Below are 17,145 nucleotides of genomic sequence, written 5' to 3'. Positions count from 1 at the left end.
AGGGAGGACGGGAGGCGCAGCAATAACGAACGGGCGAGGAGGGGAGGGCGGCGCGGCGTGGTAGAACAAGAGGGGAAGGATCAATGCCGGTTGCCAGGACAACCACGGCACCTGATCTTCCTTCCATCCATCCTGGGAATACTTCTCGCTCGGTCCGAGACCCCGCGCACCGCGTACGGCGCCGAAGGGGGACACCTGAGTCGAGGACCCCCCGGGGGTCCCTCGCGAAGGACCTGCGAGAGCGAAGGGGGCGATCTGCGCGTGAGGACTCGCGATTTCGGACTGTCTCCTCTTTCCCCCTCGCGAGATCCTAAGGTCAGTGTGTTGTCGGACTTGACACGGATTCGACGCCGTTCCCCGTGCGACTGTAGATTTTCCATTCTGATGAATTTCGATCGATCGAGAGAGTCGAATCGGTTCCTAACACACTTTGTCCGAAGGACGTTCGGAAAACGTACTTAGGACGTTCTGGAACATCCTCAGAACGTTCTCTGGATATTTTTAGAACGTCCCCTTCAAGATTTGTGCTATAGATTTCCCATTCTGATGAATTTCGATCGATCGAGAGAGTCGAATCGGTTCCTAACACACTTTGTCCGAAGGACGTTCGGAAAACGTACTTAGGACGTTCTGGAACATCCTCAGAACGTTCTCTGGATATTTTTAGAACGTCCCCTTCAAGATTTGTGCTGCAGATTTCCCATTCTGATGAATTTCGATCGATCGAGAGAGTCGAATCTGTTCCTAACACACTTTATCCGAGGGACGTTCAGAAAACGTACTTGGAACATTTTGGAACATCCTCGGAACATTCTCTGGATATCTTTAGGGCGTCCCTTGGAGATTTGTGCTGTAGGGGCTGAAATTTATCGGGAAGTCGATGCAAAATCGGTGCGGAAGTTGGGCAAAGATCGTTGACGAAACTCGGCGAGCGTTTAGCAAGATCCAATGGAGAATCGGCGGGAAGAGAAAAATCGGAATATGTCGAGTTTCGTAGAGAATTCATGGAAATTGGTAAAACTTGCTAGGAAATTAACGAAGATTACCGAGGGATGCTAGAGAAAGGGGGGCTGCACGATATGTCGTGCGTACATTGGCAAACTCTCAAGCGCCAAAATTAGATGGACTACGGGCTGAAATAAAATTTTGACAGGGAAATATTTGAGAGAGGGGGAGAGGAGACGAGAGAGAGAGAGAGAGAGAGAGAGAGAGAGAGAGAGAGAGAGAGCTGCTTCCGGGCCGACCGGAAATTCTCCCTCGGAAATTCGGCGCGATCGATTTTCGCTCGGGGAACGATCAATATGTCGGGGAGGCGGAGGACCGGCGGGGATGAGGGAGGGGGAGGGATAAAGTGGGTGGCAAAAGTATTCATTGTTTCGAGGAGACACGACGCGCGCGTGTTCCTGCGCATCGGCCGGCCAACGGCGCGAGTTTTGGCGGGTCGATGCGCCATTGTGTTGCCTCGGTTGCATTCGCTTTGTTTCCGTCCTCCTCTCTCCTCCTCTCTTTCTTTCTCTCTCACTTGTTCATCTCATTTTCCCTCATCCTCTCCTCTACATGCTGTGCGTTTTGCTCGTTTCGATGTGTTTCGTGTCAGCGTTTCCGCACCCACGCACTCGCCGATCGTGAGTACGCTCGCGCGGAATGATTCGCGGGGTCGAATTTGCGGTGCGTCATCCCGATGTAAACACCCGCGAAATTTCCGGTAAAGAAGTTACATAAATATAAGGATGTGCTATAATTCTTATATAGTTTCGATAGAATCTGATACAATCCAATCTCGAAAGAAAATTAATCCTTCGCGATCAAGAACTTTAAAAGCACAGTTGATAGTTTAATTGTGAATTTTAGTAGATCGATTTAAATTGTTACAATTAAATAAACACACACACACACACAATTCGACTTTTATAATATTAAAAACTTGTTGTTAAAGCTTGTACAAGTATACAAGAATTTTATAAGATTTTTATACAGTTCGAAATAATATAAAAGGCACCGAAACTCAAAAACTCAGGTTGCTGATGGAAGGTGCAAAATTTCGAGGAGGATTAAGACGGGAAAGGAGAATACAACTTCCACTTTTTCGTAACCGTTCGGTTATTATTTTATTTTTTCATATTCTTATATTTTTCCGGAAACCGAAAATTATCCTAATAATATCTGCTGATAATGCTGCACTCAAGAAAAAATTATTAAATTGGTACATTAAAATTAAAAAAAATTCTTGTTCACATCGATATGAAATCGCTGTTAGTTATTCAATCATTTAAAAATTAATTCAAAGTTGGATCAACAACTCTCTGAATTCATAATGATGCGAATAACGATTTTATGAACTTTATTTTCATATAAGCAATTTTTTCTTATATTAGCGTCATTATGATAATTTTTAGTTTCCGCAAAATAAAAACAATAAAAAATGTAGAAATAAAACGATCGGCGAACGAAAAAAATTGTACTCTTCTTCCAATAAGAAACACACAATTGCAATTTTTTATACTTGCAATGAATCAATTAAATAAAGTAGTGCAAAAAATTGAGCAAAATAACAAATGCGTTGTTAACAACAAAATTTATTTTTCCTTTGATATAACATGATTCCATTAAATAAGAGAAGGGAACGAAATTGACGAGTATGATTCGCGAAAGCCACAGCGAATTATTTGCGACGTGCCATTTCAATGCAAATCATTGAAAATCAGAAAAAGCGAAAAATATGTGGTTTCTGTGAAACTCGCATCAATAGATTCTTTCTGTTGAAATTTAATTTTGTAGAGAAAATTTTATTAGAAAAGGAAAAGAGCGAGAGAAGAGAAAGGAAGAAAAAACTGGTTAAAAATAAAAAGAGAGAAAACGGAAACAATATGGATTCTTAACTCGCACCAGGAAAACGTGTTTTTTGTGACATTAAAGGAACATATGTGTCTCTTTGGGGCTCATTAAATTTTTTTATTATTCGCTCTTTTTTAGAAAGTTTTAAAATTTTCAACTATATCAGAAAAAATTGCAATACTTGAACTTAGCATAAATACAGTACGATAATTAGCATACATGAATAGAACAAATAATATGTTAAAAATAAGAATTATTCTAAATCATTATACTATTTAAAAATTAGGAAAATGTTCCAGAGTTATGAGAATCCATATATGTTCCAGTTACGAGTTAAAAGAAATTTTCGACGATCGAAAATCCAAATCTTGGTACAGAAATGAAAATGTAAAGCCAATAACGTTCGAATATGTGAATATTACCGCTTTGAATAAACCGGTTAATTTTAACAAAATTGCCATGTTATTATAGCACTCAAGAACGGATAAGAAATTATCTTGGTTCTCTCTTTTCCTCTCTATCACCCCTTCGGTCCCTCTCTCTCTCTCTCTCTCTTTCTCTCTTTCTTGATCAGGAAAACGATCTACACATTAACGAGATAACGCAGTGGTCGACTAGTCACAACAGCAGCAGCAGCAGCTTCTTCGGCGAACCAGTTTCATCTCCCACACGAGCGGCCGATGTTGCTCCGACATCTATTTTTTCTTCCATTCATTTTCTATTCCCATGTACTGCAACTCGAGCGAACGTTGTAAACGAACAATGATTCATCGTGGAGCCAGCGTCGACGTCGTGACGTATCCAAATGTATAATACATGACGTATCTCCCTTACAATCCCATCCCTTCGTCTCTGCTGCGTTATTTCTTAATGTCACTCAGTCGGTCGATTCACAGACAATTTCGCCGTGAAGAAGATTGTTCATTCAGGAGTAGAGATAAACGGTGACACCAGACGTCACGTATTATTTAATTGATTTCAGGTGGATCTTATTTTCCCAATCTTTAACCCAAAATTTCATAAAGACATTTATAACATTAAAAAGTAATAAGCTGATTGCAGAAAATGTGCCATTAAAGAAAGATACGATAAAAACGAGTCGCCCGATGTAATAATAATTCTGTTCTAAAATTAATGAATAAATTGTGTTTTGGAATTATCATTTATTAAACGTCGTATGATATGAAAAGTGACACTTTATCACTCAGACTTTTAAAATAAATTATGTGTGTGTTATTTGTGTATGTGTGTCATTTGAAGATTATTTTTGAAGTCCATTTCTGAAGTAATATCTTACTATTACAGAATATTATATTCAATTAACATTTAAATATTGAAACATAGGACTACATTAACTAACAATTTCTTCTCAAAACTTGTTATTAAAATAATGTAAGCTATCAATGAATCTACATTGACAAAAATTATGTATTAATGGCATTCTAGTTAAAAATAATCTTGTTAATTCACAATAACACAGTATTAATAAAACAAATCTGCCATGTTCTTATTTTAAGAAAATATAATTTATTTTAAGAAAATATTATTTGTTTCATTAATTACGAATTGAACATTAATTCAATAACGTTAATACTGTTATTGAATTAACAAGGTTATTTTCAATTTATGTAATGCTGTTAATAGATTTTTTTCATATACGTAACATTATTAATTTATTTTGTTAAAACGTCTAAAATAAAGATTTAATTTTTTCTTCAAATCTTTTTTTTTAAATCATAATTTTATTAACTATTTCTCTTTCTTTCCACGGAAATCTTTAAATTCACATAGTATTGTATGTTAAGTAGCAATGACGCAAACCCAGAATATCGATAACAAGTCCTTATTCGACCGATATCAATTCCACTGATAAGACGGTGACGTGTCCTCCATGTGTAAACGATACATGTATATATAATGCTACAAACTTCAAAATTCAAGCAGCAGTAACTTCGTTAAAAATAAACAAAATTTAAATTTAAAAAAAGGAGTTTTTTTATCTTAAAATCTCTGCTTTCGAAAGATCACTACGCAATTTAAGTTTTTATATGTTTGGTAATTTTTACTCATAGAAATCTACAAGCTAGGCGAAAAAAATGAGAAATTTTCTTTTTATTTTGTGGGCCTATCATGTGTCCAAAAAACCTTGTCGACTTTCTAACGTAAACATTTTTTAACATTTTTTCCTATTTTTTTACAAAATAATATTTCAAACGTTCCTAAGATTTTTTGTTACTAAGTTATTGCGGATTAAATAAAAGGAGCATTTTGATTGTTCATAACTAAAAATCATCAAATTAAAATGTAAAAAACAGATTCTTAAAGCTGAAACATTGTTTTGTCGAATAGTATAATTGCAAATTTAAAAAAGAAACACGTAGACATGATACGAATAAAGTAGGGCTACGAATTTTTTTGTTCCGATCCAATAATATATTTATGTGATCGAATTCGGAAACTTTGATGAAACTAATCATTTTTTTTTCTTTCGTTCTTTGTCTTTTTTTTATTCGACACGACGGACAACGCGTTCTTTATTCACTCAGTCGTCGATAACTTCATCAGTCGGCGCACCTTGACCCGTTCCGTCAGTCATTTCGTTCGCTTATGCTCGCCGGGATAACCCCCGATTGCACATTAACCGAAGGATTTGATTCTCACTGTAAAAAATACGCCGAGATTCTACGCTGCGCGAGAGTTAAATTTATGTCTTAAGATCGTCAATTGAGTCCAATTTGTCTATGCCTAATTGATGAGATTTAGCAACAATTGGACGCCATCCGTAAGAGATCGAAAGGTAGGGTCGGGAAAATCTAATCCAGTTGAGTTAAGAAACGAGAACGAAGCAAAAAAGAAACCTTCGTAACTTCGCTAATACAACTTTTCGACGTACAAAAATATAACGACGCGTGTATCGATTTAATTCATGTTCTTTTTATAATGATAATTTTTGAAATTACACATTGCGATCAAATTTCTGAGCTCGGTAATGTCAATAATGTCGGCGAAATTATATCCAGTTACTTCTCATGGCGTCGCGAGATTGACGTTTCTAATTTAATATCTCTATTTCCCTGATCTCTTTTCAGACTTTTCTCCCAACTCTATTCTCTCCTCTCTCTTTTCTTTCTTTAAAAATTCATTATAAGGAAAAAATAAGAAATCAATATATGTATATGATTCTTATCGGAAAATTTATATATACACTGAAAAAAGATCAGGTTACACTAATTGGAATTTTGATTAAAAATGAGCAAGCCGAAATTTTCTGGATGAATATATTATAATTCTGATTGTAAAAAATAACAGAATTCCGATTGATATGATTAGAATTTTCTGGTTCGTTCATTTTCAAACAGAAATTTTTCTCAGTGTGGTATTAAAAGTTATATTTATACCTACAATGAAAAACATTTTATACTTGTGTTAAAATTGATCCTTTGTTAAATATGTTGAAATTATGTTGAAATTTTGTTAAATATTTGTATTAAATTTTTAATATAATTAAGTGTTAATTTAATGTGATAAAAAGTTATTCGGAAATGTATGTTAAATTGATATTTAATATTTCTTAATGTTAAAATAATATTTTATAAATAAATAAACAAATAACGTAAAAATAATGTAGTTTTTAAATAAGGTAAAAACGTAAATAAGGTGATGAATAAAAGATTAAATTAACACAGACACATGTACATGTGTTAATTTAACATATCATAAATGTTAATTTTATTAAGGAAATATGTGCTCCCAATTTGTTTCAAAATTATGTCAAAGTGTTACAATTTTTATGTTAATTTTTACATGTTTGTGTTATTAGATGTTTCTATATTTGTATTATTTTCTAACATTTTTATCATGTGTAAAATTAACATAAAAGTTTAGACCCTTCAGAACACGTGAAATATTATAATAAATTTAATATAAATTTTCCAACTCTATGTAAACTTTATCCTCATTATATTGAGAATATTTTCTACTTTCATCTTATGATTTTAATTATGATTTTAAATTATAGATAGCATTTACAAGCATTTAAATAATTTTCCAGATATGAGTATATGTTTTATTCGAATATAAATAGCAATTACAAGCATCTAGATAATTTTCTAGCTGTGAGAAGTTGTGCCTCGCGCGTGATGAAAGATACGATAGGACGCTATCTCGTGTAGGCGCATTTCAATCGCTGCGGGCCGATTTTGCGACATACATACGTCACAAACGTTACCTGTGAGATAAGCATGCCGGAAGTGCGTCAGAACCCGTTATACTTCTCACGTAAGGTCACACGCGACGTGACAAACCGGAAAATTTTCCAGATGCTTGTTCGAATCACGATTTTGAACTACTCAAATCATTTCGAGCGAAAAGAATATAAGATGATTATTCAATTCAGAATAGAGCCTTTTTAAAATTTCGATTTTTTTTTGCGACAATCTTAATAAAAACTTTTGTAACTCTGACAGTGATAATTAATCGAGGGAGTCGACTTCATGTATTCAACAGTACAATACGTTGACTGCTCTATTTAGATAATAATAGAATATACAGACACTTTCTCTCAGCAGAGATCCACACAATGGATTGCCAAGGTTGTGTTTTGAAGCTAAAAGCTTTTTTGTGGGTGTGCGACGATGATGTAATAAAACAGACTTATAAATCACTACTAGTTCTTTTCAGAACTAAAATCATAAGCTCTTTTTAAGGATTTAATTATACATAATTTGTAATGTCGAAAGATCCAAAAATCTATATTGGAAATAAATAGTTAAAAAAAAAAAGGTTGATTACTGTCAGAGCCACAATAAAGATTTTTAAGACTACCACAAAAAAAATATCAAAATTCGAAAAAGACCCTATTCTGAATAATTACTAAGTATAATAACGAAAACTCTTTTAAAATCTGATCGGATTGATAAAAACGTCCATTACAATAATTAGTCAAAAGTTCGAACCATAACTAATATTAATATTTCTCGTAGATTTATAATTAATATGGCTATTACCATAAATAATATTAACTTGATCATAATCATTTAATAATGTGATATTTTATGAACAGTAATTGATTCAAAAACATACAGATGCAAAATGTATAAAATCTACAAAAAATGTTAATCCTATGAAATTAATATTGAAATCTGCAACATAATTACTGATAAGATTCATTTAATTTACGTTACTTAAAAGGCACTATTTAATTTTAAGCAACTAAAACAACATAACCTGTATATAAAAAAAATAAATGCTAGTATATTTTAGTATAAGAATAATTTAAATTTTCAAATGTAAAGAGAACTTTTGACAAGAATTTTTAACAAGGAGGAATTTTTGACAAGAATTTTTACTAAATAAGATGAATAGACTCCTCGTCAGCTCTGAAAAGTTAAGCATTAGATCTCGTTCGAAAATGTTAACATTTATTTATTCTACGTTATGCATATATTAGTCGCTGTTTGCTTGTTAAAATGTTCTTTTAAAATGTGAGGGAAAAATGTATTCATTGTCAGATTAAAGTTGAGATTAAAATAAATAAATCAATGTCAAGATTCTTAACATTACACTTTGTAAAATACATACGTTTTGTTAAGCATCGTAATGTTGCTTGTAACTACGTACGATAAGGTCAACATGCCGGGAAGAAAGAAACTACAGGAGAATCGGTTCCTATTATAGATCGGGTTATATCGATCCTTTTGATATCGATACAATAATTCTACACAACAAAGCGTCCAGGGTAAAGCCTACTACCGCTGTTACATTCATTATTTACACGGTCGTGGTGCGTACACTGCGTACACACGCGAATTACTATGCGCCTACATTTTCCACGGAGCACGTGTTTACCTCGTATGTGATAAATATGCGACCGTCCATGTGCATCAACGTGACGGATGTGGTGGCCGGACGCAATGTGGGGCACAGTAAGGACAACGACTTGCGAAACTCGCAGGTTTTGCATTGCACTTACGTTGATTTTAAAATACTTCTTTTATTGCTCATTTATTGCTACTTGTATACGTCCCATAATTTATTTATAGAAAGTTGAACACTGCGACAAATATTTGGACAAATCTACGGCTCACCGAAAACTCTGATTTTCAAACGCGTTGCACATAATCGTGAAATATCTATATAAAGAACATGTTTTAATATAATAAGAAAAAAAATGTACAATTATTATAGTTTAACTATAATTTATAGTCATTTTTGCTGACAACTATATGTTTTTTAGTAGAACTATATAAATAAATATAATTATTATTATTGAATAATAATTATATTTATATATACTGATGATAATGATTTAATAATGCGATATTTTAAATAATAATCAGTGCATTCAAAGACATGTAAAATATAAAATTCACAAAAATTGTTATTGTTACACACAGAAGAATATTCTATTGCTAAGAAAAGCGACTACTCAATTTACATTTTTTTTTAGTAACTATTATCTTTAACAAAAAATATTTTCTTGATGATAATCTTAAAATATATTTGTAACAAATTTTAAAAAACAAAGCAAAACAAAAATTTATTTTCTATTGAAGAATATTTTTTATAAGATTGAGTGAGGAAGAGACTTTATGTAACAAAGCAAATCGAATTTGTTTTAATAATCTTGATTGAAGTATTAAACTTACTATGATTCAAAATATACATATTTTAAATAAATTTCATGCTTGTGATTAATTTATGCTAGATTTACGGGGATATATAAATTTTTTTAATACTTGAAACAAGTCATTAATTGCGTATAGTATATATTTTTCTTTTCTGTATGTAAGAGTTCTACCACAATCTGTTTATATTGTTGTGTTATTATTCTAATCAGACTGTGACTTAGCTAACAACAGGGTCAGCCAAATATTTCCGAATTTCTTGACACTTGCCAATTGGCTTGCGAGTTTCCTATCATTTTGTTTGCAACTAGACGCCTCGGAAAGCACATTTCAATACAGTCCACTAATATTATAATAAATACTACATATACCTACTTTATACTGTAATTTGAAATTGTTGGTTTATTTCACAAGAATTCCGATAACCCTATCGACCAAAAATAAACAATTATTAAGCAACAGATTCCATTCCATGTTTGCGAGGACAACTTCATAGTTTTTTACAAAACACGATATTTTGTCCGCAAAATATAAATTTATGTTTACGCAAAGATATTAAAAAATACCGTTGCATAGTTTGATTAATATTGTTTAGCGACAAAAATGAGAAAGATGTCAATTTTATAAATTCCGACAATATCGATCGAGAATTATTTCGAGCGCTCGGAGCTATTTTGTAGAGGCGAAACAGATGTATCGCAGGCAAGGGGGTAACCACTAGCTGAAATATTGTCCCACAGATTACATGATTTCATCTGATTACAAATCATCTTTTTCACTACTATGAAGTAATTTGGTAAAATATACGATTTTATTTAACATTATACAATGATTTCTCGTGGTTGCATATATAATTATCGGATTGTACATAGAGATTTTATATAAATTTTATAATGATTTCGAGGATTCTGTCCCACGATTACATTAAGTGGTTACCCCCTCGATCGCAGGTTTGATAGAGGAAAGGGGACTATTTGGGACTCGTACCGATGGGACCAAGGTATACAGGCAAAACAACCAGCGGCATCCTGGTCGAGACGCAAAGCCAGCTTTCTCGCTGCAGAAAATATCACTTTCAAAGTTTCTACTTACAATAGTAACGTCGACGCAAATAATTCACTTATTTCATAATTTAAAACCGTTCAATACACGAGAAATATACCAGAGAAATCAATCGGGTAAGCATCGAGGCGCAATATTTTTTAAATTAATTCTTCGATTTCAGTTTGTACTCAAAACATCGTGCATGATAATACAAGAACGGTAAAACATTTTTTTTTATTCAAGAGATTTTCCTATAAATTTATATGTTTTCTGTTAATGAATAAGTAAATCGATAAAACTCAAGGATACAAAAGTCTTTAAGGAAGGATGATAACGCTTAGCATATCGCATCATCATATCGCCTGTCGCTATCCTTTTCCCTTTCCTTTCGTTTTCCCTTGTTGCTTATAGTTTACTTTCTAATTGCAGGTAATAGTACGTGCTGCAAGTGTTTTGGTTAGTACTCTCATTCAAGTATCCAACAAGACGCTTGACCCATTGTGCTCAATATTGCTAACAGAACGCAAATCTCCAGACACTTTCCATTTATTTATTTACATAGCTACGCAATGGGGATAGATAAAATAAATCAACCACCCGAAAAAATCATAAAAAATAGTCGCATAAATCAGAGAAATTTTTTCAATTTAAATAGTCGAGTGACCGAGAATTTTTTTAATTTATTGATTTCAATAAAGAGATAATTTCTATTTGAGTGGCACAAGTTTTCGCGCTCTTCTTGTAAAATTCGATAAGTTCGCATAAATATCTTCAAGCAATTTAATTTTGCCTTTTCTTACGTGACGTTTAAAATATTGTAAACAGACGCATAAAAGCGGTTCGCGCTATCGGTTAGTTGACGTATTTACTTATACATGCATATATGTATAGATATTAGCTTCACATGCCTGTTTATCTTAAGTGCTAAAACACTTTCGCGCGAGTGTACTCCTCCGTATTATTTATCAATCTAATTTCAGCAGTATAAACTCAAAATAATACTTGTGACAAATTCGAGGCGCCAAGCTGGCACCGCGTGAACATTTCTTTACTTCAAAGTCATCAATAAAAAAAGCTTGCTTGTTCCGAGATACTTTTCTACTTCGAAATAATCAATAAGGACAGTTTTCTTGCGCCGAGATACTTTCCTACTTCGAAATCATCAATAAAACATGCTTTCTTGCTGCGAGACATTTTCCTGTTCCAAATTTATCAATAACAAGAGGTTTCTTGCACCGAGATATTTTTCCACTTCAAAAAATCATGAATAAAAAAGCTTTCTTACTCCGAGATACTTTTTTACTCCAAAATCAACAATAAACAGAGTTTTCTTATTTCGAGATATTTCTCAAAATTATCAATAAGGAGTACAGGATACAGTTTTCTTGCTTCAAGATACTTTTTTATTCCAAATCATCAATAAAGAAAACTTTCTTGCTCCGAGATACTTTTCTATTCCAGAATCAACAATAAACAAAGTTTTCTTGCTCCAAGATATTTTCCAAAATCATCAATAAGAGCAGTCTTCTTGCACTAAAATATTTCCCTATTTCAAAATCATCAGTAAAGAAAGTTTCTTGCTCTGAAATATTTCCCTGCTCCAAAATTATAAATAGGAAGAACTGTTTTGCTCCAAGATACTTTTTTCTACTCTAAAATCAATAATAAACAGAGCTTTCTTGTTCCGAAATATTTTTCCTCTTCAAAATCATCAATAAGGACAGTTTTCTTACTTCAAGGTACTTTTCTATTCGGAAAATCATTACGAGTCTTCTTTCCTGCTTCAAAAAATGTTTTGCTCCAAGATCATTAATGAGGAAGTCTCTTACGTACACGCAACAGCGAGAAAGCGAGATAAGGCGTAATATATTTAACTATTCAGCGATTATTGCAAACTCTCTTATCCCTATAAACAGCCTTTTTTTTCCTGTTACTTATCTTACCGAACAATCGAGGAACTGTTGCCAACCGAGTGTCTATCCGCGCTTGCACCTGCCCAGGTCCTGAGCGTTTTCGCAAAGTGGCGCAGCGAGAAACGTCCTCAGCCACTTTATATTGCAAATAACAGTATCTAGACAGTTAACATCATATCTTTAACAACACTTCTTTTTTCTCTCTCTTCCTCTCTCTCCCTCTTCCACCTCTCTCCTTCTCCCACCTCTCAAAATCGCTCCTCTCTCTCGCACTCTCTCGTCGACGCAGCGACTACGTCATCACGAACGTGGGGTTCTGACTTCGAACGAGCCTTTCTGGTCCAAATCCCTCGGAAATAAAGCGCGAGGTCAAGAAAACGAAGAGACTCACCGGTTCGCCGACGAGCGTCACATCTCCACACAGCTCAGGATGTTGCTGACTGGCACCTTCTTCCTCGTCGTCGTAATCGTGATGATTGTCGTCGTGCTGGCGGTTTTTTCCACCTCCCTCCAGCACTCCAGAGTAATCCAACTCAAGCTGGGATTATGATCTTTCTCTGGAGTGATATCACTGCGCCACGGCGGACAAAGCCATCTTGAAGAGGGCACGCACGCACAAACGGCACAGCCTGCTTCTGATCGCGACGGTCAGGTCCTCTTGCCAGGACAGAAGGCGGCTGAATGAGAACACAGCGCGGTGGAAGAGTTTGCCACGATGGCGCCACTAGTCGACTACTACCTCCGCCATTGCTGCCGCCTTCGCCATCGTCGCTCCATTGTTCCAGGTTGTAGCCACTGCCGTTGATTCACCGATGTTGCTATCGCAGTCGCTACTGCCGATTGCCTCAGTATTGGATGTGACTTTATCACCAATGACAGGGTAATAAAGTCTGACGAATCTTTATAAACCTTCCTCGAAACACTAAAATACCGACGCTGGCAAAATACGCTTTCAGGATTCAAAAAATTTTGAAACAATGACGATGAGGATTGGACGGTCAGGTTGGGTTGGGTCAGGTGATTCGGAGAGAAGCTTCCTATAATCGGCAAGCAGCGCTACTTCGAAGGCGGCAGCTTTGAAATTGCAGATAGGTTTAGATTCTCGACAATCTTACTCTGTAATTGATGCGATGAAGATGAAATAGAAAGTAGATTTTATAGTCTTGCGGAATTATTCTTGTAGATTCTTGTTATTAGCATCTTAAGATGCGCACATCAAAAACATATATATAGATACTGTATTTAAATATTAATTACTTGTTTCAAGTATTCAAAAGTTCATATATTTGCAAGTCATAAATCATCATAAGCATCAAATCTATTCAAAATATATTCTGAATCCTAATAAGTTTAACACTTCAATTAAAAACAAATTTAATTTGCTTATATAAAATCTCTTCTACGATTAATTTTATAAATCATATTTTTAAAAAGAAAATAAATTTCTGTTTTGAGTATATGATAAGTTTTTCTCTCTTTCTCTAAAATTTATGTGTAATAAGTACATTTTGAGATTATCAAGAAAATATTTCTTGTTAAAGATAATCATGGGAAGTCAGAGGGATATGACCTCTAAATCTTAAAATAGAACAAAAATAGTTACAAAAAATTACGGACTGTGCTTATTGAGTAGTTACAAGAAATTAATTTTGGAAAAGAAGAAAAAATTTGAAATTTATAGAAAGATTTTCTGATAATTCAGAAACGGCTAGTGTTATAATTTTAAGTTTTTCCAATTCGAAAAATAAGTTTACAATTTTAAGAAGTAAGGTAAATTTATAAATACGTGTGATTTTATGATTTACCTGCTAGTAATTAATTAAAAATAGTATAAAGTAAAATTCGATTGCCCTCCCCTCTCGGATTTAAAAGCCTTAATTGGCTCCCCTTCCCTAAACAATTAAAATAACTACGCGTACGAAGATAACTGTTACTTAAAAGAAAAAAGTAAACTGAGTAGTTATGTTTCTTATCAGTAAAATGATATTTTTCAAATTTTGTTCGAAGAACAATCTTGAAATGGTTTGGTATCTTCAAGAAAAGAAAAACAACGGGAAGATACAGAAAGAATATTCTCATTTAAAATAGAGTTGAAAAATAATAGAAAATATTGTGGAAATTATAGAAGTCTGATAGAAACATAATAAAATGAACTGAAGCGAAATATGTAACGTAAAATAGAATTAAATTAAAATAATTTGAAAAATTAAAGTAAATTCAAATTAAATAAAATTGTAAATAAAACGTAAAATTCTCTGATAGCTATATATAATTACATACCTCGTCGGACATCGGAATGCGATTTTCTTAAATAGATTTTATTCGAGAGCACTAAACAATTATTATCTACATTCTACAACAGGTATATCCTCCTTGTCTTCGTCGAGACGCTTTCCTCTTCGGCGAAAGAGGGTGGCGTTTCAAGAAAAAAGAAAATCGCACGATATCTCTGATAAATAGCACAATAAATAATTTTCATTTTCCTTCCAATCCCATGTTTCTCTCTCACTTCTCATTTCAAATCGCACTCTCTCACTCGTTCGCTCTTCAAAGCGAACAAATCCTTATTGGCACATTGTATAGTAGACTCTTAAGTATATAAATAAGTCGTAAGTCGATGCGTCGTTTAGATTATTAAATATATATATGTATATATATATATACTGTATATGTGTATATGAATATTCAATATCTTTATGTTGTATATACGACTAGAACTCCTCGACATACGTATCACATACTAATATTGACTATCGTGTTTCAGGACGAGACTCGGAAGCGCTTCGCGTCCCGAGCCTTGGCGACGTTCTCGTCCTTCCGTTTGGTTCGAAAATCGGAGAAATCCTTAAACATCGGAAATCCTTCCAATCTCCTCGAATCTTTCCATCTTCGCGATTCCTTTCTCTTCGCAAATCCAGATAGACTTCTATCCTAAACTTTTACTCTAAAGAAAAGACTTTTATTCGAAAGAAAAGGAAACTTTTCTTTAGAATAAAATCTACACTTTTTCATGAAGGAAGTACAAAGAACTATTAAGCAATTGAGATACTATCTCTTCGAGAATCGACTATCGGATGAACGAAAACGGCGCCATATCGTCTTATTGCTGCATCATTGACTGTAAGATCGTGACAGTATTAATCACTTAATCGCTAGTACTTTCGCAATACTTTCATCCAGACTTCATCTGGATTCCAAAGTGAGCTTACTTAATCCACTGGAGGGAATTGGTGCTACTTGAAAACACCGTACATTTTATTTTTTTTTTTTCGCTGAGAAGTTGTTTTCTTAGATTCTAAATATATGTAATATGTATTGTATACATGTATATACAAGGTAATCCTTAAGTATTCTAAGAGATTTAAAGAATGATCCTTCACATTAATTCGAAACGAAACTATATATCCAAAACAGTTTAGTTTCAATGATACAGGGTGTCAAAGTTAAAAGAAAATTTCATTTTTTCAAAAAATTTCAAAAATCACTCGGATCATTTTGATGAAATTTTACACGCATACAAAATTTTCTTGAATTAACCCGAATGGTTTTCGAATTTTTGAGGAAGAAATGAAATTTTTCCTTCAACTTTGATACCCTCTGTATCTTTAAAAATAAGCCTTTCAGACACGTAGTCATATAAAGTTATATGAATTAATGTAAGAAATCAACTTTAAAATCTTTCAGTATACTTAAGGACTACCCTATATATATTATATGGTTCTTGTTTTCAGCGTTTACTTTTTAATGTCTCAATGTTAATTTTTAATTCTTTAAATGTGACATTTCTTTTGTCTACTACAGTTTACTTCAATCCTCTTTTTTGCACGAAAAAGATAAAATTGTACGATTCGTTTTTCCGCGTTTTGATTTTGTGGATAAATGATATACTTAATATTTAAAAGGCTAATCTATTCTCTCTTTCTCTCTCTTTTTTTCTCTCTCTCTCTCGAGGAGTTAATTAGCACTTCAGTAATACTCTATTAATTAATACTTTCATGTCCAAAGGCGTTTCCATTCTTGAAAGTACTTCTTATCTCCATCTTTAAAAATGCCTTCGTATTTCCATTACCTTCATCTCTAAAAATCCACATCCACCGTATCTTACATTAATTACCGATCGTCACTTTTTTGCTTCTACTTTTGAATCGTACATCTTGCTATTTGATTTTTCGACGTTCTTACCGATTTAATTGCATGGTTCAAATTCTCGTGCGATCGATTCATGGAAAAAGTCTTTTACGGAAAGATAAAAAAGAAGTGGAGCCGCAGAAAAAAAAGACAAAAAAAATTGACTCCTTAATTCGATTCTCCGCTGGCGACTGTGCCGTCAGTCGGAGGGCCGGTCACGATCTGAGGTTCGCTCGCGGGTAGTCCCTGCATCTCCTGCACCCCTTGGAACAACTTGCCGGGGAATCCCTGCAGGAGGTCGTAGGAGACCGGCGTGGGTGGCAAGGCGGTGGTGTGCGCGTGCGGCGATTGCAGGACGGCGATTACTCTTCGGAGCTCCTCCAAGGCGTTTCCTGGGCGAGCGACACGTTTCTTATTTTAGTCGGTGTCAATTTAAATTCAATTTAATTCAGAATTCAACAACGAGAGAAGACACGAGGTTTTCGCATCAAAGGAACTTATTCACCTTGCATAAGAATGTAATTTTTCGCCAACAGCAGGGTGGCTATCTTGGACAGCTTCCTCACCGAGGGGCTGTGAGCATAAGGGATGACGGAGCG

The 17,145-nt window shown here is 34.1% G+C and overlaps 2 protein-coding genes across 2 annotated transcripts in view; both read right to left on the bottom strand.

Annotated features, from left to right (window-relative positions):
• Positions 1-13,151, bottom strand: part of Axud1 (AXIN1 up-regulated 1) — a 48,979-nt gene extending 35,828 nt beyond the window's left edge. Inside the window, exon 1 of the mRNA XM_018505920.1 lies at positions 12,810-13,151. The gene's annotated coding sequence lies outside the window, so the exon portion shown is untranslated. The remainder of the gene's footprint in view (positions 1-12,809) is intronic.
• A 2,913-nt stretch (positions 13,152-16,064) lies between these two features.
• The window catches only part of Oli (basic helix-loop-helix family member olig), a 4,248-nt gene continuing 3,167 nt past the window's right edge, over positions 16,065-17,145 (bottom strand). The window contains exons 4-5 of the mRNA XM_018505906.1: positions 17,052-17,143; positions 16,065-16,938 (exon numbers count right to left, since the gene is read on the bottom strand). Of these exons, the coding sequence (XP_018361408.1) occupies positions 16,715-16,938; positions 17,052-17,143 (316 nt within the window). The 3' untranslated portion in view covers positions 16,065-16,714. The remainder of the gene's footprint in view (positions 16,939-17,051; positions 17,144-17,145) is intronic.

Source organism: Trachymyrmex cornetzi, unplaced genomic scaffold (genome assembly GCF_001594075.2).
Source record: "Trachymyrmex cornetzi isolate Tcor2-1 unplaced genomic scaffold, Tcor1.1 scaffold220, whole genome shotgun sequence".
NCBI lineage: Eukaryota > Metazoa > Arthropoda > Insecta > Hymenoptera > Formicidae > Trachymyrmex > Trachymyrmex cornetzi.
This window is presented reverse-complemented; position numbering and strand designations above follow the sequence as displayed.